General features: G+C 49.3%; 8 protein-coding genes across 8 annotated transcripts; 4 read left to right on the forward strand and 4 right to left on the reverse strand.

Annotated features, from left to right (window-relative positions):
• Nucleotides 1–1634: 1634 nt before the first annotated feature.
• On the forward strand, nt 1635–3670 carry LTR64_004196 (uncharacterized protein; the record flags this gene model as incomplete). The annotated part of the gene is made up of 3 exons (XM_064898543.1): nt 1635–1853; nt 1911–2330; nt 2519–3670. 3 exons carry the CDS (start codon nt 1635–1637, stop codon nt 3668–3670), a joined length of 1791 nt encoding a protein of 596 aa, XP_064754500.1.
• Nucleotides 3671–4330: 660 nt separating this feature from the next.
• LTR64_004197 (uncharacterized protein) lies at nt 4331–7762 on the forward strand (the record flags this gene model as incomplete). Its single annotated transcript, XM_064898544.1, is given in 2 exon segments — nt 4331–4874; nt 4887–7762. The coding sequence occupies 2 exon segments, from the start codon at nt 4331–4333 to the stop codon at nt 7760–7762; spliced, it is 3420 nt and encodes a 1139-aa protein (XP_064754501.1).
• Nucleotides 7763–8575: 813 nt separating this feature from the next.
• LTR64_004198 (uncharacterized protein) lies at nt 8576–10525 on the reverse strand (the record flags this gene model as incomplete). Its single annotated transcript, XM_064898545.1, has 2 exons — nt 8576–9981; nt 10138–10525. The coding sequence occupies 2 exons, from the start codon at nt 10523–10525 to the stop codon at nt 8576–8578; spliced, it is 1794 nt and encodes a 597-aa protein (XP_064754502.1).
• A 2091-nt stretch (nt 10526–12616) lies between these two features.
• LTR64_004199 (uncharacterized protein) lies at nt 12617–14959 on the reverse strand (the record flags this gene model as incomplete). The annotated part of the gene is made up of 6 exons (XM_064898546.1): nt 12617–13235; nt 13283–13621; nt 13673–13840; nt 13888–14039; nt 14086–14646; nt 14798–14959. 6 exons carry the CDS (start codon nt 14957–14959, stop codon nt 12617–12619), a joined length of 2001 nt encoding a protein of 666 aa, XP_064754503.1.
• Nucleotides 14960–20943: 5984 nt separating this feature from the next.
• VPS21 (Vacuolar protein sorting-associated protein 21) lies at nt 20944–21806 on the forward strand (the record flags this gene model as incomplete). Its single annotated transcript, XM_064898547.1, has 2 exons — nt 20944–21009; nt 21099–21806. The coding sequence occupies 2 exons, from the start codon at nt 20944–20946 to the stop codon at nt 21804–21806; spliced, it is 774 nt and encodes a 257-aa protein (XP_064754504.1).
• Nucleotides 21807–22189: 383 nt separating this feature from the next.
• Nucleotides 22190–23260, reverse strand: LTR64_004201 (uncharacterized protein; the record flags this gene model as incomplete). Its single annotated transcript, XM_064898548.1, has 1 exon — nt 22190–23260. The coding sequence occupies one exon, from the start codon at nt 23258–23260 to the stop codon at nt 22190–22192; it is 1071 nt and encodes a 356-aa protein (XP_064754505.1).
• Nucleotides 23261–23779: 519 nt separating this feature from the next.
• RPS7A (ribosomal protein S7A) lies at nt 23780–24442 on the forward strand (the record flags this gene model as incomplete). The annotated part of the gene is made up of 2 exons (XM_064898549.1): nt 23780–23941; nt 23993–24442. The coding sequence occupies 2 exons, from the start codon at nt 23780–23782 to the stop codon at nt 24440–24442; spliced, it is 612 nt and encodes a 203-aa protein (XP_064754506.1).
• A 296-nt stretch (nt 24443–24738) lies between these two features.
• LTR64_004203 (uncharacterized protein) lies at nt 24739–25821 on the reverse strand (the record flags this gene model as incomplete). The annotated part of the gene is made up of 1 exon (XM_064898550.1): nt 24739–25821. One exon carries the CDS (start codon nt 25819–25821, stop codon nt 24739–24741), a length of 1083 nt encoding a protein of 360 aa, XP_064754507.1.
• Nucleotides 25822–26505: the final 684 nt, after the last annotated feature.

The following is a 26505-nucleotide window of genomic DNA, read 5'->3' on the forward strand; positions in this document are numbered from 1 at the left end:
CACTACTCGAGTACTAAATTATCCTTGCCTTTTTGCATCTTCTCGACATTGTGACGTTTGCCAAGCATAGCGACTTGTATGCGATTACAGAGTTGAGAATGGCGACCACGTGGTATCACCTCAGACTCGCTAAGCCAGTGAATTGATAAACCCTGCATGACTCGTGTGAAGAAGGAAAGGAGATCCAAATCGTGTCAAGTTACAGCTTCACTGGAACTCATAGGGGCACGAAGCTCGAACAAAACAGCCAGCGATAATGGTCACAGGGGAATCAAGCCCAATCATCGTCTTCCCAGCCTGTGATTGTGTCCGTGTACCTCTGCAATTCCAACAAGCGTTTCACACTGGCATCTCTGCCAAGGTGAGTGAATCACAAAAATCAATGTGCAGCTGTTATGTTTCGGACGAACACGGTGTTGTTAGACTAGGCGCCCAGACCCGGAAGAATGTCTGGGCAGTGGCAAGTCGTTGGTTATCGCTATGCTGAGAAATGCGCAGCCACCTTAGCTCTTGGTATCTTGGAGAGCGGAACCAAGACAACCAAGAGACCAAGAACCTTGGATCCATGCCAACACCTCTCCTCTAAAGACCAAGAAATTCCGCACTTGCTCCATAATGTAAGATGATTGCTTGTCGAAGCACCCGGGACAAAAGTCGAGGACAACAATCACAGACAGCATAAATTTCTAGGAGATTACAAACGAAATCCTTACTTCAGGTTGACGTGTTCGCGAGCACAGTTAAGCACATGGTCAAGAATTGCCTACCAAAGGCTGAGTTGTAGAACCGAACACTAAAATAGTAGACTCGTTTGGGCAAACAGACAAGAGCCTGTAGGAAAAGTTACTGGAATACTACTCTACGTAGATATGCGAAAGCCGTCAAGAATAGTGTGAGCAATTGAGAGCACACCATGACAGAGCGTTAGATTTGGGAAGCTGCGCCAAGGACTTGGCGTGGTAAGCTAATGACCAAGTGTCGTCAGTCTTGGACTTTATTGGCATGAAAGGCTTGGTGGAGTGCCAAACCAGGAGGGCTGGCTGCACCTGAGGCCGCTGAAATCCACCGAGCTTGCCATGAATCGTGGTTCTTCGTGTTCCCAGTCGCTCCAGAAATTCTGCTTGCACATCTTGGGCATTTGGCTTTCCGGCAGTGCTTGGAAACGCGAAGCATCATCGCTTGTGCGGGCGCCCCCAAAAAGGATACTCAGATAACTGTCGTACATAATGTTATGCATCCCATGGTCGCTCACTAGTCTTCGTCCTCGCTCCAAATCTTCACACTCGTAATTATCTTCTTCACTGCAACGAAGCAATAATCCGTTACTCGTTTCCTTTCCGATTCGACGACGTGAACAGTAAAAGTCGAAGGACAATACAGCCATAAGTCAACGCAGTCGGCACATCTTAGCGTATACGAATAGGTGCACGTCGCCCCTCCTTTGCGCCTCGACCTTTTGGATACCTCACGTACCGACTTCGTTTGTCAATTCACCTTTCTGGACATACTGCCCCAGTTGTCACGACGTTCCGTTGTCGCGAAGTTGCAACTTGATACGTCCCAAGGCATCTCGTCGTTCTGAGTAAAGCCAAGTTCTTGGTATTGCCAAGGCCAAGCGACCAGAATCTGCCAAGATGTCTACCTCAGACCTCCAAGATACAACCAGTCTAGCAGCTGCCGCTGCAGCATCCGCACCTCAAGAAGTACTTCAGCAAGGCCAGGCAGCGCAGCAACAGTTACAAGCTGCCGCTGCTTCTAGTCCGCAGCCCCCTCAGGTAAATTCTGCCGGCGAGAACCTACAGTGCCAATGGCAAGGATGCGGTGAGCGCTGCTCATCACCAGAAGCATTATACGTAAGTAGACTACTGGACCACATCACAGTCGTTCTGGTGTACTAACAATCATCACAGGAGCACGTTTGCGAGCGCCATGTTGGTCGCAAGTCTACCAACAACCTCAACCTGACCTGTGCCTGGGGTCAGTGCCGAACGACGACGGTCAAGCGCGATCACATCACCTCGCATATTCGAGTCCACGTCCCTCTCAAGCCTCACAAGTGTGAGTTTTGTGGCAAGGCCTTCAAGCGGCCACAAGACTTGAAGAAACATGTCAAGACACACGCAGACGATAGTGTGATCATGCGATCGCCTGAACCAAATGGTAACTCGCGACAGCCACCCAGCCTGACACAAGGAGGTGACTACCACAGCCCATACTACTCTCACCTCACTGGAGGCCAAGTCCCTCAGAGCTATTATGCACCAGCCATGCCTCCTCATGATGCATATGGCCAACACGGTGCCAATCAATACTATCAACCTCCTCCACCGGTTAGTTCCCTTGCCTCTACTACGTTCGATTGAGGACTAGTGGCCTCTGAATGCCCGCTGAAGCAGCTGAACCTCGATACTTGTCCGTCGCTGTCAAGCAGGAAGAGATCGATGAGCCCCGTATGCTTTACTTTTACCCAGACAATGCACCAGAGAAATCTGCAGGAATAATTGCTAACAGTATTCAGGCAGGACATCACGCAGGATACGGCCCTGTGACATACTATACCGGCCCTCAGACCACATATGACTACGAAACCCGAAAACGTGGCTACGACGCCCTGGATGCATTCTTTGGACAGGTCAAGCGACGAGAGTTCAACCCAGTTGACTACGCGGCTGTCACACGACGGCTTTTCGAGCTCCAGGGTCTTCAACTGCCACAAATCATCCCGTCGAACCTCGGCGTCCCAGCATACCAGCCAGTCTCCGCGGTAGGCCACGCTTACGACTCAGCCGACCCCATTCAAGCATACAGCCTTCCTCCAATGGGTAATGCAAAAACCAGAGAAGATCTCACTTCCATCGATCAGATCCTCGAACAGATGCAGGCCACGATTTACGAGAATGATACTCACATCACTCAAGCCGGTGGTCATTCAGGAGCATATGTTGCATACAACACACAACGTGCCAGTAACAGCCCACCTAGTGCTCATCCATCTTCAGCTGCTAGCCACGCTCACAACCCAAGTGTATCTGGCTCCAGCATTACTGATGCCTCGACACCTGGTCTCACTCCCCCATCATCTGCCCAGAGCTACACCTCTGGTCAGTCTCCACTGCCACAACATAACACTCCAAGCAGTGCTATATATCCTTCACTTCCGACCTCGTCTTCAGATTATGCTTCTATTGCAGCCAATGCTGCTACTATTGGTAGCATGTACGACGAAGACTCACGAAGACGCTTTGGCGGCGGCATGCTTCAACGAGCAGCCCCATCACGAAGCGAGGACGGCATGGACATTGAGAGAAGTGACGGCTCTGTAACACCACCTGCGTCGGTCATGAACAAGGGCAAGCAAAGAGAGCTAGGTTCCCCGAGTGCAGGCGTTATTGACCCTGCTCTGGGAGGTGAGCCTACGACACCAAAGACAGATGATGCCGACTCAAGACAGGAAGAGTGGTTACAAAACCTCCGATTGATTGAGTGGATGCGTGAGTACATCAAGAAGTCTCTCGAAACACCATCACCAGCAGAGGAGGTCAAGAAAGAAGAAGCCACAGCCGAGCCAGCTGATACTGTCATGGGCGAGGCCCCCGACGACTCAGAACAGAGGAAGAAGGATGAAGAATATTTGTATCCTGTGTTGAAACACGTGGAGCAAGATGCATAGTCTGCAGTCTAGTGCTCAGCGTGTTTTTGTGGGAATTATGAGTTATGGTTTACGGTACACCTAAGTGTCAAGGATGGTTGGTTTACGGCGTACACAGAGTATGGTCATACTGTCAACGAGGAGGAGCTGGTGCATTCTTTTCACGACCTTCATTGTGTCTACCACTGTATCACAGCCAGGAAGCAGTAGCCTCTTGAAAGTGGTTAAGTCTTCAGCAGCACATTCGACTGAAAGGTATGCTTTTTGTTTGTTATCAAGAATTGAATATTCAATATACTCAGTAATATTCTTTTACGATTGACTGTGAGAACTCTTGAACTTTGGGGTACTGGTTTCGTCAAACGTTTAGGCGTAACTGCTAGACACCCTGGCATTGGCCTGTTACTTGCGCAGTGGCTTGCAGCGTGCCCCCCCGGACGGCTTATTCTGCAGGGCAACCTGGAACCCTCGAAACGTCACTTCCGAACAAATTGTGGTGGAGCCAATAGATAGTAGCCATCCTCTTCCTGCGCAACCACGATTCTCCCACCAGTCGCAGGCTAGTCATTCTATACCACTAGCAAGTTTCATCTATTTGGTCGTGTTTTGATCCTGTCACTCGTTGTCGTTCTCAGGATTTCTGTGACAAAGAAGATGCTAAAGACGTGAGCAAAATCCGCAATGGATGCAGCATCAGGATCTCCACCTCTACCGTCATCGTCCAATTCTCCTCCGCAGCCTTCGCAAGAGCTCTCGAGCAGATCAGATTCGATACCATCGAGACGAACAGACCTACCAAACTTGACACAAACCCGTGGTGTGAGCGCAGCCCAGCGTTTGACACGTCCTGACGTCGGCCTGAACGAATTTCGTTCCCTACTCGAAGCTGCTCAACGCATTGCGAGCAGCGCGTCGTTGGGACTCGACAGTGGTCAATGGGTCGACGAGAGCCTGCCTGAACCTAGGATACGAAGGTCAGATGGACTTGCGAGACGAGTACCCTTAACAAGACAGTACAGTGGACGACCTCACGTTCCTGGCGAAGATAGTGGCAGCGAGGACGAGGACGAAGCCGAAGGACTGGCACAGACAACTATCATGGAAGAGACGTCACAAGAGGTTCAGCATAGTGCCGAAGAGTCTGTGCAAAACTCTGTCCTGAGCCATGAAATGGATGCGCTCAACGACTTTGTGAGAGAGAACGTCAGGCGGAGGAACGACAATCGTACGTTCCTAGAACCCCAAGAAGAAGTCGATCGTTTATATGCTGGACTATCATGGGACCCTGCTCCTCCTCCTCCTCCTCCTCCTCCTCCACCACCAAGAACTGTGGCCCAAGTACGTCCAGACCAAGCACGAGAGACCTTACGGCGCGCTGTAGCCATAACCCGTGATTTACAACAGCATCAGCACGCCAGACGCCTACAAAGCGAACAACCTGCTCAATCAGGGACCCATCCACAAAGTATGAACAACAACGGACGCAGTGACCACTATACAACAACCGGACCCTTGCCTGTGAGAGATTCTTTTTACAACTGGGCACCTCAATCTCAAGACGAAGACCCAGCAGAGTCGACCAACGAAACAACAGCCGTTTCGCATTCAGCAAGAAGATGGAGACCATCCGAAAGATTGCAGGATTATGCAAGTAGTCACGCTCGTCGTGAAAGCGCTACTGATTCGGGTGTTGAGAATCTAGGTCCTACGAACCCGCCACTAGGCTGGACTTCAGTCACCCGACCTGCGCCAAGAGAATTTGGTGACCACAATGACATTGTAGATAGGGTAGAAAGAGCTCTTCAAGAGTATAGGATGGCAAGAAGGGCCTTGAGGCCGGAGCCGCACGACAATGTGCCACGACCAGACACGGTTCGACTAGGCACTACTGAGATGGCGACATCGAGAGTGCCCAACTATAGACCTTCACACTTCCGAAGTGCTATTGATGGTTTACCTCAAACAGATATAGCTCTCGCGGACGCGCACTGGTCTGCAAGATTTGGCGAAGCGAATACACAAAGTGACGAACCGATGGTTCGATCTGCTGCAAATGATCGATGGCGACGGGACGATTCCATCCGACATCGTATACGGGAGCAAGCCCGAGAGCGGAGGCGGCGTGTTGTCAATTCTATGCTGGAGCAGGAATCGTCTGACCTTATAGCCACGGGTCCACTCTTCGAGGGATCTGGCTCTTCGACCGTAAATGGTGGTGCAGATTCATGGTTGACTTTGGAAACAACCAACGATCGAAATAGGAGGCTGCTGGGCAAGACACGAGAGGTCGAGGCAGAAATTAGCAGTAAAGACCTAAAACAGGCTAAATGCGCTCTACAACATCTCGCTCGACTCAGAGAGCCTGACATGAAGCCTGAAAAAGCTTGGAAACAAGCTGCTGAACTCGGCTTACACAACCAAAGCCTTTATGAAGAGTCAAACAACAAGCTTGCAATGTCACTGGACGATCTGCCTAGGCCACTGCATTGCTCCTGGCTCGAGCCTGGCATGATCTGGTCCGGCACTCAGTCGGCTGACGATACGAAGGATCACCTCGTCGCGTCCCGAACAAATGCAGAGGTGGATGCGCTACGCAGATATCGAGAACAAAGAGAAAGAGTTGAGACAGTAGCTCACCAGAACGATGGACTACGCATGCGACTGCGTGAGGGCCGGGACCCGCTCGAAAGAGCGCTGTCTGTGGCACGCAACAGTATGGCAGTATTGGAAGATGCGGAACGGGATCTTAACTCTATGCTCGAAAGGAGCGAGCAGCTACTCGCAGAAAGTAATGAAAGTCGTTATGAGAGTCGCGAAATATTGAGACAGCAGTTAAGAGAAACAGACGAAAGGTTGAGGAGAATCGAGTCCGATAGCACTCCCGATCCTGTTAATTCTCAAATTGATACAATCAGAAAGATCAAAGACCACTGGGACGTCAAAGTCACACTACACTCTACTGATTGGGACAAGATGACTGTGACCGGCACAATGACGGCAGGCCATCGACGAAACTCGGCAACTCAAGCCAGCGATGGCGAGATCTCAGCGATGGACTCTTTCTTCACAGGTGAAATCATTGACTTCGCAACTCATGGACTCGACACTCTGTCTTCAACTGAAAGGAAGTCTACGTCCAACGACGGAGACCTTTATCGGAACAAGCATATACAGGATGACTGGAAGATTGGAGGTCCGGAAACCGATTTAGCCTACTGGTCAGGTATTGGACCTTTCAAAAAGGAGGTTGGCCGTGTGCTGAGTGAGCGAGAAGCCAGTATAGCGGACTGTACCCACCAACACGAAATGGACAGGTTACTGCCAGATGTACCTAGCAGCATAGACAATGAGCAGGAAACAGCTCAGCCGACGAATCCGGACAGCGAGCAGAAAGAATCACTGCCCGCAATCACTAAAGCAAGTACCAGCGCTCATCTGGCACGCCTTCTTGAGGACGAGAAACATGATCTGAAAATGAGGACAATGCATGGTCTCCTCTCGGACAAAGACTGGTTGAACAAGCATATCAACTCTCAAGGTTGGATACTGATGCGCTGGAAGGAGCTATGTTTTGTATCGCCAGGTGCTGGACCAAACCCAGAACCCTCCAGACCATGGATACCAAATCAACCTGCCAGTGCAGCCACGGACACCAGTCGCGGCCTATTCAGGAGTCAAGACCCTCCCTCAGATCCGTCAAATCCCAGGTCTGCGGGCCTGTATCGTCGCAGGCAAAACGAGCGAAACAGCCAACGGATATACACAACCAACGCCGCAGAACGGGACGAAATCACGAGTTCAACAGGCGTTACTTCAGGTGGAATTGGTTCACGTCAAGCAACATGGGGTCTCACCATATCTGGCTTCTACTATGTTGCGCTGAACCGACAGACTGGTCAGATCGAGGCTCTATACTACGACTGTGGCAGTGCACCATTCCAAAGGCTGAAAATGGGTCCCTTGCTTACGATGTCTATGGCTCTGGAGGATGAGGGGCTGACGAGTAGGAAGACGGATGATGAGATGTTATTAGATGACAAAGTCGGACTGCGCGAGATACAGCCTGCTATGTCTGGATTGCGGACTAATTTCAATGTGGTAGAGTTCAGATAGGGTATGGTAGGATGGTGTTGATGGCGCATACATAGGGTATCGCAAGACCTTTTGGAATTAGTATGATTATCCATGCAATACTGGTAGGAATTACTGGAGACATGACCGAAGGAAGTGTTCGCCATTGGCAGCAGGATCGTGATAATTATCCTTCACCGCAAGATCAGAACTGCCTTGGCAATTTTGGTAAAGACTTGCACAAATAGTTCACGTTAGCTATCGTGGCCACAACATGAGAATACTGCAAGTTAGACCTATATCATACCAAGACTGAGCTCTTCTTATACCGCAATATGTGATTCTCTTGAGCCATTTGGACCGTGCTGAGTAAACACAGCTGTGTTTCTCTCTTTCGGGACCCAGACATAACAAATAGAGATAGGCATGCCTAGAGTCTACCGTTGAGCCTTGAATTTTTAGGTGCCTGGAGGCTAGAGAGGCTACAGTAGAGTTCAGAGACACGCATGCGACGAGTTTCTCCTCGTCTCAACCAGAGACCATGCACGAGTAAACTTGAAGCTGGAAGAGAGAAAGAAAACATGCTGTCCAAAGACAATGCACGTGTCTGCCTGCGACAACGAAGGAAAGCATGGAAAGGAAGCGTGTACAAGAAATTTTATCTTTTTCGTGCATGTCAATCGAGGGCTTTTACCGCCGTCGATCGATGTCTGTCCTGATTGTGTGTTCAAGTGTGAAGGCAAGTCATTCGCTTTTGCCAGATGTTGGTGAAAGCACTCAATGAAGAGGTCCCATTTACACCAGCTTCAGCGAAATTTATGCTTCGTCGCACCTCACCACGCGTTTTGTCCACCTCTAGCTCCTACCATCTCGTCCCTTGGTACCACCACTATAACCACTACTGTTAGGAAAGAAAGTCACCGGCATGCTTCCTGCCGATGTCCACTCAGGCTTATGCCCCTTCCTTACGACTACATCGTGGTCAACTTGCTGTCTCAGTGTCAAAGCTTTCGCCTGAGAAATGCCCCAAACACTATACTTCCTTGTCATGCTCTCCTCAACGCAATTTCGAAGGAAAGCTGTAAACTGGCTAGCGCATGGTGGAGCAAGACCCATGACGGTAAGAAAACCAGGAAAGTTCTCAACTTTCTGGAGAGCTCGAACTCCGCCTGCAAAACGCTCTGCTACACCTTTTGGAGGTGCGCCGTGGGCTTCGAAGAGTTCTTCTCGTAACTGCATAAGTGATTTTCGGTTCTGACCAGTGCCACGGTTGATAGTCCGACGGAAGAGGTTGAGGAACATGAGGAGGCGATATGACGTCTTGCTAGCGTCGAAGGTCTTTTGCAAACGGTAACGAGATATGGTGTTCGCTTCCATGTAGGCGAGCTCGGACATGTTTGCACCTTGTTTGTCAAGCATCCAAACCACGTTTCGAGTCACTGTCTCTCGGATGATGGCCTTGAGGAGATCTCCAGTAACGTCGACATCGGCGATAAGACAGGCTATGAGAAGGTAACCAAGGTTCGGAACGTGAGCCTTCGAGGTCTTCCCCTCCACAAGGAAGTTCTTGATGGTGCGGTTTGCTGCTATGACACGACCTCTATCCTCGACGGCAAGACACAAAAGCAAGTGAAAGAGATGGAAGTAGCTTTCAATGGCTTTCTCGCTTGCATGTATGAGACTGGAGTGGACGTAGCCTGCTTCTGCCTGTGAACTGAGTCGAACGACGATGTCGTTCATGAAACAGTAGACAACATCGAGAGGCACGAAGGCTCGAAACTTGGCTGCTTCAGAAAGCTCTTTCAGACAGGGCTCGATCAGCGGTTTGACCTTGCCGTAGTGTTTCCGAGATATGGGAAGCGGCAGCCAGTGCGTGAAAGGTAAACCTTGCACTGAACGACGAATCTTGAATTCGTTGAATGCTTGCTCACTCAGAAGGTCGAATTCACTGCCGATCGATCCATACCGGCCACGCATCTGCACTTTGACTCCGACTCCCAGATTTGCATTTTCAAGGCCTTTCTTCAAGCAGAAGCATATCAATTCACGATTCCTGACGACATTGAACCTGCTCACGATACCTGATGCTCCACCAATGCGAGTCCAGGCACGGGAGAAAAGTTCCAGATCCTCACCCTCTAGCTGATTGCAGACAAGGAGTAAAAGCTCATCTGGTAATTCTATAATGCTGGCACCTGCAGCTGTGCTAGTGCTCTCGGATGTGGTCGAATCCGGTGGACTCTGATCGATATCACTTGCATCTGTTCTGGCGGAATTAGAGCTCTCGAGATGCGGTAAGAAGTCGGCCAAGGGGAAGCTATAACTCCGAGTTGATCGTAGAGTGCAGGGTGTTTCCCGATCCGTATCTCTACCACAGTTCCCGCAAACGTACGAGTTGGCTGCATATCTCCACATACCATTGTTGAGAGCTCGATACTCGGTGAGGTCAACACTACCGCCATACTGCTGTTCTAATTTGTCGCTCGCAAAGAAACTGAGCATCTGAATACATATTCCTTTCAAATCGTAGGCTGGTGTGTACCCTTCAGTCGTGTTGAGGATAGAGGCACATATATATTCCCCAAATACATTGGAATGGACAACGTCGGTCTGTATGGTGATGCGTGGAGGTCTAAGTGGATAGTCGTGTGGAAGCTGAACCGTCAGGTGCAGAGGGCCGGTGCCATTTGAGGTGAGGATGACGCAGGCCTTGGTAACGTCTTCGTGTGGAACAAATTCGATGTTTGGATACGGGACACGCTTGAGCTCCGCGATGTCGAGAAGTAATCTTTGCCTTAGAGCCATCAGGGACTGTCTTGATCAAATGAATGGCAACATAGAGTCTGATTGCTGACGATTGTAAAAGAATGTGGTATACCCTAGTACAAGGAGTGACTGTAGGGTAAGAACAGCGTTGCTGGCCAGGATGCTAGGGAACGCTGAAGGTTGCATCTTTGAAGTGCAAACATCTTCGCACTTTTATCTTTTACCATGAAGTTGGATGCCTAATGAGAAGAGTCAAGATCTGTTAGCATGACTCATATGACTCATTCGAGTCGTCAAGCGAGAAGAAGATGAGCAGAAGCAAAGTTGTTGCACCTGCTCAGTGTTATTAAAGAAAAGCTATTCAACATGTGGTACAGGCAACAGCAAACGCTGTCAGTGCCAAGCATCTACCAGCCCTCTCAGGTATGAGGCTCTTTTCCACTCCAACATATTTGTTGACCTCAGTGAGCATGCTGTATCAATGCTATGTAAACATCGTGTGTTATGGTCGACATCGGTGCGCCTCAGATGTCTCGCAATAGCTGTCACAGCAACGGCGACCAGCAACGACGTGACCTTGCTAAGCAAGATTCAGATAGGTTGAATGCAGATACAATAAGCGAGAGTCAGCATCCACACGACGACCGACTTGAAGAGTCCGCCCGAAAGGTGAAGTACAGTGATTGACGACTTGTTCCATGGTGGAGTTGTAATCCCATCATCCGATCGATTCCAGGATGCTGGACAGAGATTCTCGTGTTTAAAGAAATCGATGGGTTGATCTTCGGAAAAGTTACTGCTTCGTGGCTGATCACCACAACACTACTCGTAACAACAGTTCATGGCTATGTCTATGTGATGGCGAGTGATATGTAAAACCCTTACACGGCCTGTTCGATGACAACCTCGCATATCGAAGGTTCGGTGGTATTCGTGCTGTAACTCTTTAACAAACACGTTTTTACCGTAGTCGATGCCCCACGGAGTAGTAACCTTGGCCGCGTTATTAGCTGGACAATCTGCACGTGTATTTTGATCGTGCTCTACAAAGAACAAACGAGGTTAAAGTACTCGATCGAGTGTTGGTAACGTGGTACCAACATGCATGTTATCACGAAGGCTAGAAGTCCGGAAGGTTACAACAATAACTTTTCCACGTTTGTGAACAACTGATAACAGAGAGTCGCATATGTGATTGTTACCCGCGGAGATTTGAGGCAGTCGGCCTGTGTCTCGACCAATCCCCTCCGCAAGTAAGATCCACTAGACCAGCGTATCATCTCCGTACGTCTACCTACAAAGGGTCTGTCTTTCTCATCGTCCCCTTGTACGGATCCTTTCCCCGCACGTCGATCGTCGATGATTGCCATCTCTCTAGCCCTCGAACCTCTGCTGATGGGTACAGTAGCCATTATCTTGCGTGTCGCCACATCGTTTTAAGAATGTGTCCAGGCAAGAGGCGAGGCGTTCGAGGACACTAACAACGTGGTCTTGTCCATGCTTCGGAGGTCTTGACCATATACAGTATGAACAGCTTACCCTTGAGGAAGCTCAGTCGTGCAATAGGCTGAATGAAGGGCCCTTTTGCTCGTATAGTAGAAAGAAGGTTCATCGCCACACGGACGTCCTCTCATCTCGATCGACACGAAATACAATGTGGTTAGTCATTGAACTGGAGACTGTTGAGAATCGGACGATTGGAGATTCAAGGCGCAAGCACATGGACCGGTCGTCCTCAGAACCCAGTCGGAATACCAGTATCGATCGTAGGTTGCTGTTAGCCACTATTGAACTTGCAGGTTGCAGAAAGACGCCGTGCCCACGCTGGACTCGACATCGAAGACTGCAGTGAACGTCCTTTTGCCACTATTGATCGGCTGGGCGAAGTCGAATCTGTGCAACAGTATCTAGGTGTACAAACCATCTCTTCCTGCTCCATTGAGTGGCGACCCCATGTTAGACTTGTAGGTCGTGTCGCTTTAATGCCCGTAACTGGTAAAGCTAGTGCATGTAGTGGACGGAGACGCGGATGAATGCTTGTGTTCTTCGTACAGCCAAACACCATATCCTGCTTCGACATTCTGATCTTTACTATCATGAGAAGAAGCCATATCTCCCGCATCCAGCTTACTAGTGCTCTTGAGCGAAGCCCCTACGTGCACGGTCAAGCTCGGTACCAGGGGTCGTATCGGCCATCGTAGGTTCCAGGCCGAAATCCCGCCATCGCTCTAGCAAATCCCCCATCGCGGCAATCCTGGGATCATCACCTCGTGCTAGAGCATAATTTGGGTACTTGCTTGTCTCGAAAAACTTGTGGCTGTCTGGGCCCCAAGAGTCGAGGGCAATACGGCTCAGAATCCTTCGTGTGCGTTCGGGTATGACCTGCTTCTTTTGCTCAGCTGTAATGAATAGCATTCGTGCGTGTCCACGCATGATGAACCACTTCCTGGCTGTTGCAGTGATGATCAGACACATGTCGTGAAAGAGGTCCTGTATTTCAGGTTCGTCGAGCTCCTCTATAAGCATGTAAGCCATCGAGACGGCTACTTGAGGCATCCCAATCGTAAAGCTCCTCGATCCATATCTCTGTAGATACACTTTGAAGAGCCCGGACGCAGCTCGTGCTGAAAGTATACACTGCTCACGAGCATATCGTTCAGTTTCCTTGCTTCTCCAAGACCCGTCTGTAGGAGACTCGTCGCTTTTGAAGAAGTTGAACAATGCATTCCTTAGGGAGTGATACGACAGGCTGTTGTTATTTAGCAGAACGCACGAACATCCATATGTGTAACTCACTTAATATCCATAATGTAAGGGTTCAATTTCTGATCGTCGTCCGGTTGTGGCAGACAAGCTGCAAATGTCTTCAAGCGTCTATCAAAGTCGCCAAGGTTGTCGTTTAATACATGTCTTCTATCTTTGCTGTCAAAGAGATAGCTTGCAATGTCCGCGCTTAACACATGAAGGTCGTATTGTAGGTTCGCACAGGTTTCAAAATCCACCGCGGATACAGGTTCGCTCTCGGGATATGGAAACCAGTTGGAATCGAATTTGAACACATCATCAACGACTCGTGCCCGATCTACGGCTGGTGTGTTGTAGCTTCGGGTTCTCATAAATGTGATACTGTAGTCACTGAGAATGAGTCAGCTACATGAAGCGTTCACGATTGCTCAGAAAACATACACACTCAATTCATACAATGACCAAATTGCGAGACGCAGAGACTTCTGCATGTCCAGTGATTGTAAGGCTGAATCCGCCCTCTGAGCGCCGAAGACCAGGTCTGCTGCCATGTCATTCATCTGATCGATGTACGACGTGCTTATCCTGTCTTTGCCGATTATGGTGAGACTGTAAATGATTAGCTCGGACCTGTAAATGAAGCTGATCCTACGTACGCCACAGCTAAAGGCTGTCCTGCTTGTAAAGTAGTTAGAGCTGGCCGTCCTATTTCCGCAGTCCATAGTTTCATTGCTTCTTCGAGGAATCCTTTTCCACGAGTGGCATGATCCCCGGGTGAAGTAAGGACTTCTTGATGATCGGAAAATTGCTGATTGTGTCAGTAAAATTGCCATTCGTGGTCGGGGATACATTACGCAAGCCATAGCACACATAGAATTGACAAGAATAGGCGAACAAAACTGACTGTTAGGATCGCCAGCTGTCATATGCGCCACGAATAGTTCGCGGGCCACGACAGGATAGATAGGATTAAACCAAGTGAAATAGATCGAGATGAGGTGTGAAACGAGATCGTCGTCGTTCGTGACATTTGTCCAAGGACGAGCTGGTACTTTGATCAGTGGTATGTCGCATAATGCGTTGATGCTAAGCATTGGTTTCCTGGACAAGCCGGAATCGACTGCTACAGCCAATGATGCAAGCTGGTCCTCGGATATGTACTGATTGTTTACTGAAGCGCATTGTATGATCTCGTCTAGGGGGGCGTTGCTTCGGATGAGTCGCAATAGGTTTTGTACATTGTCGTCGTCCGGATCACGCAAAGATTCCAGAATAGTGTCAAGCGCATCTCGTTTGAGCTCTAGTTCCTCGACATTGCGCTTGCGGGCGGCTCGTCTTCGACCATCCTGCGCCTGGTCGTAGATACAGTCGGTGCCTGTTTTGATACAATTTGAGCATGGGTGTTGCTGGTCACACTGGTAACGTCAAGTCAGCAGTTGTCCAGGTAAAGTTTGACCAAGTTGAATCGTTTTCGTGCATGGTCAGTGAAGCGGGTGGTAGCTGTGATTCAGCAAGCCTGTGTTACCAAGAAGGTGCTTTTTACCGGTTTGTTGGGAAGTTACCGACCTTGCGCTTGATTTGCTTGCAGCTCTGGCAGGCTGTACTTGCTCTTTTGATGCCTGATTTGCTAGACAGACTTGAATTGGCCGATGACCTGTGCACAATTGCGGTTTCCTCTGCGCCCGGTGATGGAGCGGGAGCTATTGGACGCGAACTCGAAGCACACATGGATTGAAATTGTCTGATAGCACCTGTAAACAGATCGCCATAGCATATGAGCTTCTTTGCTGACTCGAAATACAGAAGGATATGCACATTTACCGGAGGTGGAGTGGGAGGATTTTAGTTCCGCGGCATCATACGCTAAGATCGACGATCCGTGGCAATCTCGACTGCACTAGAACTTGTGCTCAACACAGCAGGAGGAGCGCCACCAACGAGTTGGGGTAACAAGTGGTGATGGAGGATATCCGGATATGTATAGTTGTCAATGCAAGTGGTCACACCCAAAATTTCCAGTTGCTTGAATTTTTGCGAGACCGCTCAGGCCCACACGCATCTCTTTTCCGGCACGTACCAAGCTCATAGTTGATCGCTGTGAGTAACGGCCCGATATCATCCTGACGTCAGAAAGTTCTGGAAATTAATCCCAGCGCTTGTGAGACTGGCGACCTAGGCTTCCTGTGAATGACGACGTGTTTCGTCTGTTGAAAAGTATGTTGTACATAGATCTTGTCGCTCGACCTGAAATGCTGATACTATGTCTTAGTCACGCATCATATACGTGCTCGACCGTTTTGGCGGGTTAGACTAGGAAGGCAGTAAACTACCTACTTTGCGCACCACCAGTATTGATGAGGGAATCATAGTAAGCAGCCGCCTTGTGTCGACCGTTTCTCGTCTCCTGTCCAGTCGCTGTAATTCGCTCGGTACTTACTCCTTACGAATCTATCGGTAGGAATGACAATATCGAAGTCGCCGTGAATCTCGTACGATTTTTCAACATCCATATATAGGACGTAGATCGCGTCGATCGGATCGTTTGAGATGTAGTCCTGCTAAACAGCAATAAGCATATACGGGTGTTGGCCACAATCAGGTCATGGAGAAGTGTATCTTAGATACCGAGTAAGTCGCATTGTGCTTGTATCGCATTCCAGTTGTTCGCAAACTCCATGTCAGAGAGTGGCCGCGATCGATCTTCTTACGAGTCGAATCCTTTGCTTTGGCGCCAACGAATGACTCGAACATGTGGAAATCGTAGCCCCGAGTCGCGAACAAGACGTGCTTCTTTGTCTTGTGCTTCGTATAAAGTATATGTAGCTTCACCACAGGTCAGTACCTGACGAGCTTTTGACTTTTTAGTCGCACGAATCGCAGACCAAATGTGACAGTGACCATGTCCAATAGTCGTGCATTTGTTATGGTCAAAGAAGCATAGAAGATTGGCCAATTGACCACTTGACTAGCTGAACAAGAGGACTCAACGCGGGGTGTGGTTCTTCGTTGTTGAATCATAAGATTTGAGGTGGCTGGTTTCGTGTTTCTTTTGTGTTTAGTACATGTTACTAGTAGGCCAAAATCGTTAGGTGACGAAAGCCTAACCAAGCAGTTTCCCCGAGGACTTGATAGTTCCCACTTCCAAATTCGTTCTCGTCTCAGTGGCATTGTTATGAGATAGTGTCGACTCGTCCCTTTGTGGATCACGAGCGTTAGAGACGACTTGTCGTCTGCTCACAACTAGCTCGCTTGTAACCTAGGGTTTACCTATAGAAATAGTTCAGGCCGATGCGCCGCAGCAAAGCATTCACTCATGCCAGGGTTGGATTCGATACGAGCGATATGTGACAGGTCTCCTTCAGCATATCACGTATATCGACGTTTGACATCTTAACTTTTGGTGGTTGGGATTTCACACCACAACGAGCTCTCTATTCCCGACTTCCGAAAACGTAAACCCGGTAGCTACAGTAGAGCCCTAGCTACCATCAAGGTTCCGGGGATGCACTGGCCGAGCGTCAAGGCGGTCGAGAAGCTAACGACTTTGGATCTCTAGAGGGGAGGCTGGCATGGCAGCCAGTTAATTTCGGATACGTCGAGATGGTGAAGGGTCGGCCACATGACAACCATACATACTGGAGGACTAGGACAGAAGAATTGTATAAGCGTAAACTAGACTATGGAAAAGCTTGCCTGAAGGCGAATCTAGCAGTGTGAAACACTTCCCTGCCCGTTGTTGAAATCTGAAGGCTGCCTCACCACGCAACAGTGCTGCTAATCAATTTCAGACCAAGTAGACAGACTGTGAGCAGTCTCTTCATAATGCATGTTTTTATTTCTTGGAGGAAACAAGAAAAAGTCCTGGATCTTGAGCCAAAGGCGTTGATTCGGTCGTGCTTGACCAAATCAGGGCAAATAAAGTCGATGATTCGTCGGCTTATTCGGAGGATGAATCTTTGAGTCAAGCTTGCTTCTCTATCGATAATGTATCAAGCTTTTGGTTGAGAATTAAGTGAAGGTACTTGTAGGGGAACCGTCGGAAAGGACGCGCTACGCACCACTTCTACGCCACCGTTCCTGGTCCCAATTTCACTTTCTCCTGGCCATATATGGAGCGTTTACGCCTGACGTAGCATCCATGCGAGACTGTAGCACAAGCGTTGTGTAGAGTCACACCAACATTCAGATCTGTATCGAGAAACCGTGGTTCATTAGCACAATATCGTGTGGACGTGTAACATGAGTGACACATCTTCACATTAAACGCCACAAGTCATTTGTATTCCTTGAGCACATTCGTGGGCAAGCGAACCTTGAGCCTACCGATATGTAATTTAAAAGGGATGGGCCATCAACGTCAAGGACTGACGATTCCAATCTTCCGAGGGGCCTTCTTGGCTTTTCAGCTTCTCGGGTGGGAAGCGACACCCGTCTTCTGGCGGCCTTCTAGTGCCTGTAGCAACAGCCTGAGTGCTGGCTACGTTTTAGTTGCGAAATAAGCAAGTAATCCTTCCAGGACTCAAGGCTCATATCTAGTTTTGTTGAGATGGCAGTCTTTGTGCTTAGCAAAATACATGTACGAAGCTGCACACTTGGAACATGGTGACCCTGAAACACATATCTTAGCTCTACTTTCGGATGCAGTCCCTGTCGCCGGGTGTTTGAGTCCGTGCGTGGTCGTCTCGGATCAAGATCGCAAGATGCACGTTCAATCGACTTAAAACCTGCATCCAATCAACAGATGTATCGAAAGACAAGGTACACAAAATCGCGTGCCTCATCGTGCTCCAAAATCATACAGTGAACGACTTTCGGGACTGTGAAGACCATGACTGGTAGCGATCAAAGGATGGCAGGATGACTCGAGATCAACTGAGGATCATCACTCTGATCTGAATGCGGCGCTATTCTGCGGCTTGCCAGATCTTATGCAAGGTACGCGAAGGCTTCGCGAAAGTCGAGTTTACCAGTACCAGAAAAGGCACAATTAGCTTCCGCAGGCGTTGCGTATGGCTGCGACGGAACCAGAAATCAGGTCCGGAAGACCTGTAGGAACGTTCCATGCACTTTGATGGACACGACTAGTAAAGCTTACAGCCCCACAACGTAGGGGTGAACACAGTCTTCGCGGGAGTGTTCAAAACCGGTGGTCGATCTCAGGCGGTTGCTTTTTAAGCGCGTGTAAAGGTGCAGGACAGCGCGCAGTCAGTTGTGACTGAACTGATCTTCCCTCGTCTACCGTTTGTGTGATCAGTCATTGTCCATGTACCAAAATTACATCTCAGAAACGTTAGGAGAATGGTTCAGGTGTAAGTGCAGCTGCTCACGGATTGGGCGAAACAGCATTGGCTTGCCGCTTTCGTGACAAGGGAGACGGGACTGCCAAAGTCACTCGAGCCATGATCCCAGTCAATCAACGTTGCTGCGTCATGTCACTACTATTCGCCGTGAAACATCGAATGATCTTCGAGCCTGTTGTGAGCTAAGATTCTACTATGCTTTCGGGGACGTGGATTTGGCTGGCATCGAGTGGATCGGCCCAGCTGCGAGCAACCTTCCAAGTCGATTCGAAGTATTTTTGGTGTGGTTTAGAGCAAGCCCCGGATAGAGAGCCGTCACGGCTGTTAGACATCTAAATACTAGTAGCTCCTCCCTTTTGCGGTCATCACGCTCCACCCGCGCCTGGTCTTCTTGGCCGGATCCCAGTCAACCCAAGGATTAATCGAAGATCTGAAAGGGGTACCTGCAGCAGCTTATATGTCCAAGGCTGCTGGATACTTTTTTTTTTGACGTCGATAACTTTTCGTTACTGTTGCAACTTTCAGCTCGTTCTTTACTTCCGAGACTGTATTTCAGTTCCTGTACAATAGCTCGTGTTCAACATAATCTCTGTCCCGTCAGTCAGTCAATCAAGACGACATTCCGCACCCGCGTCGGCGCCTGCATCTGGATTGGCTCACGTCTAGTCCTTTGCGATATCACAAATCAACAAGCTCGAGTACCAGGCTGGTTCACGAGTCTAAGGAACATAGCAATCAACAATCATATACCTTGCAAGTCTGCTTACAACTACCACAATTGTATCTGGCTGGCGGTTCGACGGGCCAAATACCATCAACTCCTTGACAGAAGCAAAAATTCCAATTTTCGGATATCCCCTGCTGTCCACATTCCCGAAACCCTTGATAGCGCCACGGAGCGCACGAACAGCAAAGATTTGCTTCTTGAGACTTGAGCTGTTTCCTGCTTGAAGTCTCGCGAAAGATCCTCACATTGAGTGAGAGCACCATTCTGGATAGATGTGAGTCCCGCTGTGTCATGGCGTTGCTTCTTCTGAAGCTATATAAGCCATGCCTCACAATATCCATAGATTGGCTCTGACTCCTGCGCAGCACACCAGAAACATGATAGACACATCAAAGCCATCGTCTGTTTGCAACATGGGCCGAGGAGCATATGACACAACAGGAGTACCGAAGCCTAAGCCACCGCCAAAACCGAAATAATCCCACAACACTACATGCAAGAGCACCTCTGGCCAACGGTTGCGAACGCTCTAGATCTCAAGTCTTGTCAGCTAGCACCTAGCATCACAACTTCCTACCAACAGTATGTTTTCGAGATCAGTGCAGAAGCCTGAGCTGACGTGCGCCAGTCTTCTCTGTTATCCTATCACAGTTCTCGGCCACCAGGCAGAAGTCCTGGGACCGGCTTCAATCATCCATCTTTAATATTCGATTCGAGAGACCCCTGTACAACTATTACCATTAATCGAGCGTTCTCAGCGTTTGTTTTTCGAGCATTAACGGAGCATTCGGGTATTCTTCCACGACCATCATGTATAATCATATATTGTACCAAAAGCGATCTGGCGCTTGTGTGAATAGACGGATATTGGATAGGAACGGTTGGCAAAATACTTTATCGGGTAGACTGAACGACGCAAGTCAAGGAATGGGCGTTATCGGAGTGGAAGATATTCCACATGCAGCTTTCCACGCTTTCTTGGAACAACTGTTACTGCTGTTGGATCAGTGAAACGTTCATCACTTTTCCACCAGCGACATCTGCCATGAGACATTTCGGCAGTAAAGGGCTCCATCGAAGACTCATCCCAGGAGGTCTATAGAGTCATCCTGGCAATAATATACTTGTGCATATCATCCATCAGATCTCTTTTTGTTTCGTCGCTGGTATGTATACTGGACAGTGGTTGTAAGTCGCTAGGTGGGGCTGGAAAGCACATTCAGAGCAGGCAACAACGTGATTTTGAAGACGACGTGCGTGTCCTTGAAAAGAAGAAGAGAGCGAAGAGGTCGTACGGTTGAGGCCAACAAGTAATGCTTTGGTCTGCGTGCATGCGCTACACTGCCCAATGATCGTCCCAGCCGCTAGTGCCCCTGCTTGCGCGTTACTAGTACTATTCGTCACTGCCGAATGGTCATCATTGTGCTGCACCTGCAATCGCAGCTGAACAGCATTTGAGACATTCCTGTTGTTCTACAAAATCCGACATCACCCAACTAGAACGACTGTCCCTTCTTGCCGAGCCTAAGTTGCAAGTCGCTCGAAGTGCTTCATTGAAGACTTCATGAATTGACGAGCAGTCGCTTGTTCCAAGGTTGCCTGCTATAATCATTTGCGCGTCGGTCTCTTCCCACCAGCAGACTGTAGGATCGTGAAGGAAAAGAGGATTCCATCTTACATACACTATGTCAAACAATGCATCGGGCAATGCGGCGAAGCCGAGCAGCAGCGTCAAGCTGGTACTACTTGGTGTAAGTACTTTTTACATCCGGGATACCTCGAGATGCAACATGTTGAGAGCAATACCACCTCGTTCCACACAAGCTAACTCGTCTTCTAGGAAGCTGCAGTCGGCAAGAGCTCGCTAGTCTTACGATTCGTCAACAACGATTTCCAGGAGAACAAGGAACCAACAATCGGCGCAGCTTTCCTCACCCAGAAGATCCAGCTTCCGAACAGGGTCATCAAGTTCGAGATATGGGACACAGCTGGTCAAGAACGATTCGCCTCCCTCGCACCCATGTATTATCGCAATGCACAGGCCGCTCTCGTCGTATACGATCTGACCAAGCCGACTTCCCTCATTAAAGCCAAGCATTGGGTTGCCGAGCTTCAGAGGCAAGCATCGCCCGGCATTGTTATTGCCCTTGTCGGTAACAAGCTCGATCTTTGTGCTGAGCCGTCGGATTCCGAAGCCGCTACTCCTACACCGTCCGAAAGCGCTGAGTCAGACACAGCAGACGCAGAAGATGCGGAAGCTGCAGAGGTTGGAGATGCAAGAAAAGTGCCCACTCGAGAGGCCAAGTCATACGCTGAAGAAGAGAGTCTTTTGTTTTTCGAAACTAGCGCCAAGCTGGGGACAAATGTCAGCGATGTCTTCACGGCGATTGCAAATGCTATCCCAGAGAAGGAGCTGAAGCCCGGAAAAGGTGCTGGCACCGGACGAGGCACAGACTCGGCCATCTCCAATGCGGCCGGAAGTGCTGGACAGGCGACGGTCAATCTGGCTGATCGAGCCAAGCAGCAGAAGGACAACTGTGCCTGCTAGAGCACTATCGACTGACTTTACATGATGATATAGAGTGTCCTGGTGGTAGCAGAACTTTTGGTGTTCTTGGAGTAATGCGTTTCAAAATCAATTTATATCAAGGTTATCGTGGCTGTTGACTCCATCAAGGGAAGGTATTGGCCTTAGAATAAAAGGGCTCGTGGGATGTTAGGCTTCTCAAGTACACGTCGCCTTCGATATTGGGACACTGTGAGCACTAGCACAAAAATGCCACCGATTACTGCAGATGCACAATGAGATCGTGATTTCTGCAAGTAGGATGTTCTATTTGCTAGTTTTGGATTAAAGAAAAAACGATATTGCTGTGCTTCAAACTATGGTACACCTCTATTCTTGGCCTTATCTTCAGTACCCTTCTCGACCTACTGCAGACGTCCCAGCTGTATCACTACCTTTCCAATATGTCTCTGATCCCACTGATACTGATACGCCTCCTGTGCCTTCTCAAACTCAAAAGTCTTATCAACCACAGGATGAATGTTCGCCGCATCAATAGCACGATTCATAGCCTTGAACTGAAGTCGACTACCCACCAGAATACCTCGCACCGTACACGTATACGTCAATGTATCCAGCGTGCTCGGCTGCTTCTCTGCACCAGGACCGCCCACGAAGCCGATGACAGTGATCACACCCTCCATCTTGATGGCTTTCATGCTCTGCTCCATTGTGCTTGGACCGCCGATCTCGATGACATGGTCCACACCTTCGCCGTCTGGGGAGTGCTTCTTGGCAAGTTCGCCCCAGTTTTGGTGTGTCTTGTAGTTGATCGTGATGTCTGCGCCGAGTTTCTCTTTCAGGAACTTGCATTTTTCTTCGGAGCTGCTGGTGGCGATGACGATTGCGCCTGCTGCTTTGGCAAATTGGATGGCGGCGACGGAAACACCGCCTGTGCCTTGGGTGAGGACGACCTGACCTGGTTTCAGCGCTTTGGACTCTAGGCCGTAGAGGGCGTTCCATGCTGTGAGAGGGGCACAACTTAGAGTTCCTGCCTCGGTAGGTGTGAGGTTGGTTGGTGCTGGGACCAGGCCGTGTTCTGGGAAGACACCGTACTGTCGTAGAGTACCGTCGAATGCACCGCCCAAACCTGAAGCGACAGCTACTGGCGTAAGTGCGCCGGCTTGATGTTTCTCGTTGAAGAGAGTGCAGACTTTGTCGCCAACCTCGAACTCGGTCACCTTGGGTCCAACAGCGAGCACGTTGCCTGCTGCATCGGAGCAGGGAATGACAGGTGTCTTCACGGGGAAGGGATATTGTCCTTTCGCAATGATCAGATCACGGTAATTGAGGGAGACAGCCTGAATCTGTACGAGGCAATCGTAATCGCCGAGTTTCGGAAGAGATACATCGTGCTCGAGTTCTAGGGATTCAAAGCCCTTCTGCGTCTTTAGGACGTATTGAGATGTCGTTTTGGGGAGCTCGTTGGAGGCCATGTCGAACAGTGCTTAGTTATTTAGTACGAGTCACTAGTTCGCTTTCTCGCGTTCAGCTTCAATATATGAGGGACAATGTTGGTAAAGCAAATGAGCAGATCACTTATTGTTCAATTGTGAAAAGGATATCCTGAAGGCTCGTCAAGCACGATACCTTCTCCATTGTTGCTTAGCAAAGCACCAGCTGCATATTTCGATGATCTGGCACATTTTTTGATGTCATCATGACACTCCGGCAGATATTGAATGTGCATATTCGTGCACAACAGCATCAAGCGAACCATAAAACCGCTTGGTGGAGGAGATATTGAATTTGTATGACGTTCAGGACTGGCCATGTTGGAGGGCAATTTAACCTTGATGCCTGCAAGCCTGAAAACTTGGCGCAGCTTCCCACACGTTGCTGATCGCAACTTCCTAAATTTCAGGTCTTGGCATTAATTATCGGCACGGACTTTGAAAGTCATTCGTTTCGTGACATTCAAGACAAGCCATTGACAACCTCTCATAGTCGCCGATATGTCTCAACCAGCTCTTAATAAGATTGCTGCCAACAGCCCGTCTCGAGCTCATCCAAGTGAGCTCGAGACCAGCGTTGCGACTGCTCTATATGATCTAGAGACCAACATCGCAGACCTGAAGACTTCTCTACGACCCCTCCAGATCCAATCTGCCCGTGAGGTCGGTAAGCCCTGAGTCTATCTCGACCAGTCGTATTGACAACGTTCGCAGCTCGAAGTCGGCCACGGTAAACGCGCAATTGTCATCTTCGTCCCAGTTCCTCTCCTCTCGAACTTCCACAAGATTCAGCAAAGACTCACCCGAGAGCTTGAGAAGAAGTTCAGCGACCGACACGTCATCTTCCTGGCCGCTAGACGTATCCTCCCACGACCAAAGAGATCCAACCGATCACGAACCTCGCAAACACAGAAGCGACCACGATCTCGAACTTTGACTGCCGTCCACGATGCAATCTTGGCTGATGTTGTCTACCCAGTCGAGATCGTTGGCAAGAGAATGCGAACCAAGGAGGATGGTAGCAAGGTATTGAAGGTTGTCCTGGACGAGAAGGAGCGAGGTGGTGTTGACTACAGACTTGACACTTACTCCGAGGTCTACCGAAAGTTGACTGGTCGCACTTGCAACTTCGAGTTCCCGGTAAGCGGTGGAGCTGATTACTAGATTGCGGAAGAAGGAGAAAATCGCTGGACGTGTAATTCAGCAGCTGAGAGGATGCTGCTTGAGTTGGGCACATCATATGCATGGTCGAAGGCCTGCACAAGCATAGAAGCATGCAGAAAGCAATGAGGATGCCTTGGACATGCGGAGGTGACTTGTCCATCCTGAGGTGATGTTGAAAGATTACATCTGAAGCATGTCACAGCACGAGATAGAGGGTGGGAAGTGGTGTAAAGAACAAAATTTGTTCTGGCTTGCAATAGTTGTGTTACAGCTAATGGCTAGTGTGCCATTTCCCTCTACGTGCCCAAACCACCACCTTCGAGGATGTCTTTGATGTTAACCTGACCACTCCCTCTTTCTAGTGGCTTTTGCTGACCAGGTGCTTCCTTCCAGCCGATCATATATATGATCCTGAATGTAGCTGGTATCCTTTCTTTCTCTTCTTCTTTACAATGTAATTCTCTATATATAGCCTCATTTGCCAGCAGTACATCTCGTGGAATTGGTCCACCGAGAGACTTTAGGATCGCATTGCCTTCGCCCATAGCCTGGATATCCTGCATCAAAGCAAAAGTGTCGGGATATTCAACGATGATATCATCAACATCCACAGTCAACAACTTGAATCCAGCCTTGCCCAATAACCCGCCCATATCCCTCACGTCAGCAAGAGGCGAGATGTGTGGCTGTACGCCACCTCTCCTTTCCAAGTCGGCAAGTTGTAGTGACGCTCGTAGTTCGTATAGAGTATCGCCGCCAAACATAGCTCCTATAAATGGCGCATCTGGCTTGAGGACAGAGTTAATGCTTGCAAGTAGTGATGGCAGATCGTTGACCCAATGCAGAGCCATGGACGATATAACAGCGTCGAATGTACCCGGTTCGTACGGTAGAGTCTCTAAGCTAGGAAGCACTTGTTGTGTCAATGGGACCACCGGCTCTTCCAGACCATTGTCTCGCTGAAGCATGCCAGGCGAGGTGTCGGCACATACGAGCTCGTGTATCCTTTGCGATAGCGGTTTTTTAGGAGCTCGAGGCAGGTCTTCAGGAATCTCAGGTGTAGGTAGAGGAGGCTTTGCTAAAGCTCTGGCTATGTTACAGCTGTTTGCGCCCAGATCGAGTACTTTGGGAAATTCTCGACTGATGTCAAGTAAACGATCGACCAGCCGCTGTGCGATCTCGTCTTTCAGGTAATCCGCCTGTCTGCTTTGCTCTGCATGAGCAGCAGCTCGTTCCTTTTGCAGATATTTGACATGACTGTTGAAGACTTCGAGAGTCGGCGCACCTGGCGCTTGCACGGCATAGTGACGGCACAATGGTGTTGGTGAGAGACTACATCGACGAAAGTGAGGTCGCAGGGTTGAAGCAAACAACCTCATCACGAAGACTTGGAGAGAAGTAGGACCGTCTAGAGCTTAGCATGGCAACGAGCTGGACAATCGAACATAAGCAAGCACTCTGAAGCAGAAGAAGTCCATGATGTCAAGCTCGGTGGTTTTGTCCCCGAAAAGCAGTCGCGTCTTGAGCACGCGTCTGGATGCTCCTACTTTGCGACCTGCGTCCTCACGCCGGGGCACAGCAAAATGAAGTCTCGCAAGAAGCCCTTTTTGCACTGGCACCTGTTAATCGAAACGGTGTTGAATTCGACTTATAGTTTCTGGAGGGTCAGGACCTTGGTCAATCCATTGTGATCAATACCAACCATGGCATTGAACTTCCCTTACACCTATATTTCCTGTCCCTGCTCAGATCCATCTAGAAAGGTCTTGACATCGAAGAGGACATCTAGAGAGGTCGATATAGATACAGCACTCGATCAAGCAGACTCAACCTTTGATGCACAGAATCCACGGTCGGCCTTTTCCCTTTTCCCTGCAGAGCATCTTTTCTATTGTGAGGACTGCCAAGACCTGAAATGTCCTCGATGCGTAGTAGAAGAGATTGTGTGTACATACTGTCCTCAATGTCTCTTCGACGCTGTGCCATCGTCGGTCAAGGCTGATGGTAATAGGTGTTCAAGAAATTGCTTCACCTGTCCCGTATGTTTTTCGCAGCTAAGTACA

This window comes from Lithohypha guttulata (genome assembly GCF_036872675.1).
Source record: "Lithohypha guttulata strain CCFEE 5908 chromosome Unknown scaffold_3, whole genome shotgun sequence".
Lineage (NCBI taxonomy): Eukaryota > Fungi > Ascomycota > Eurotiomycetes > Chaetothyriales > Trichomeriaceae > Lithohypha > Lithohypha guttulata.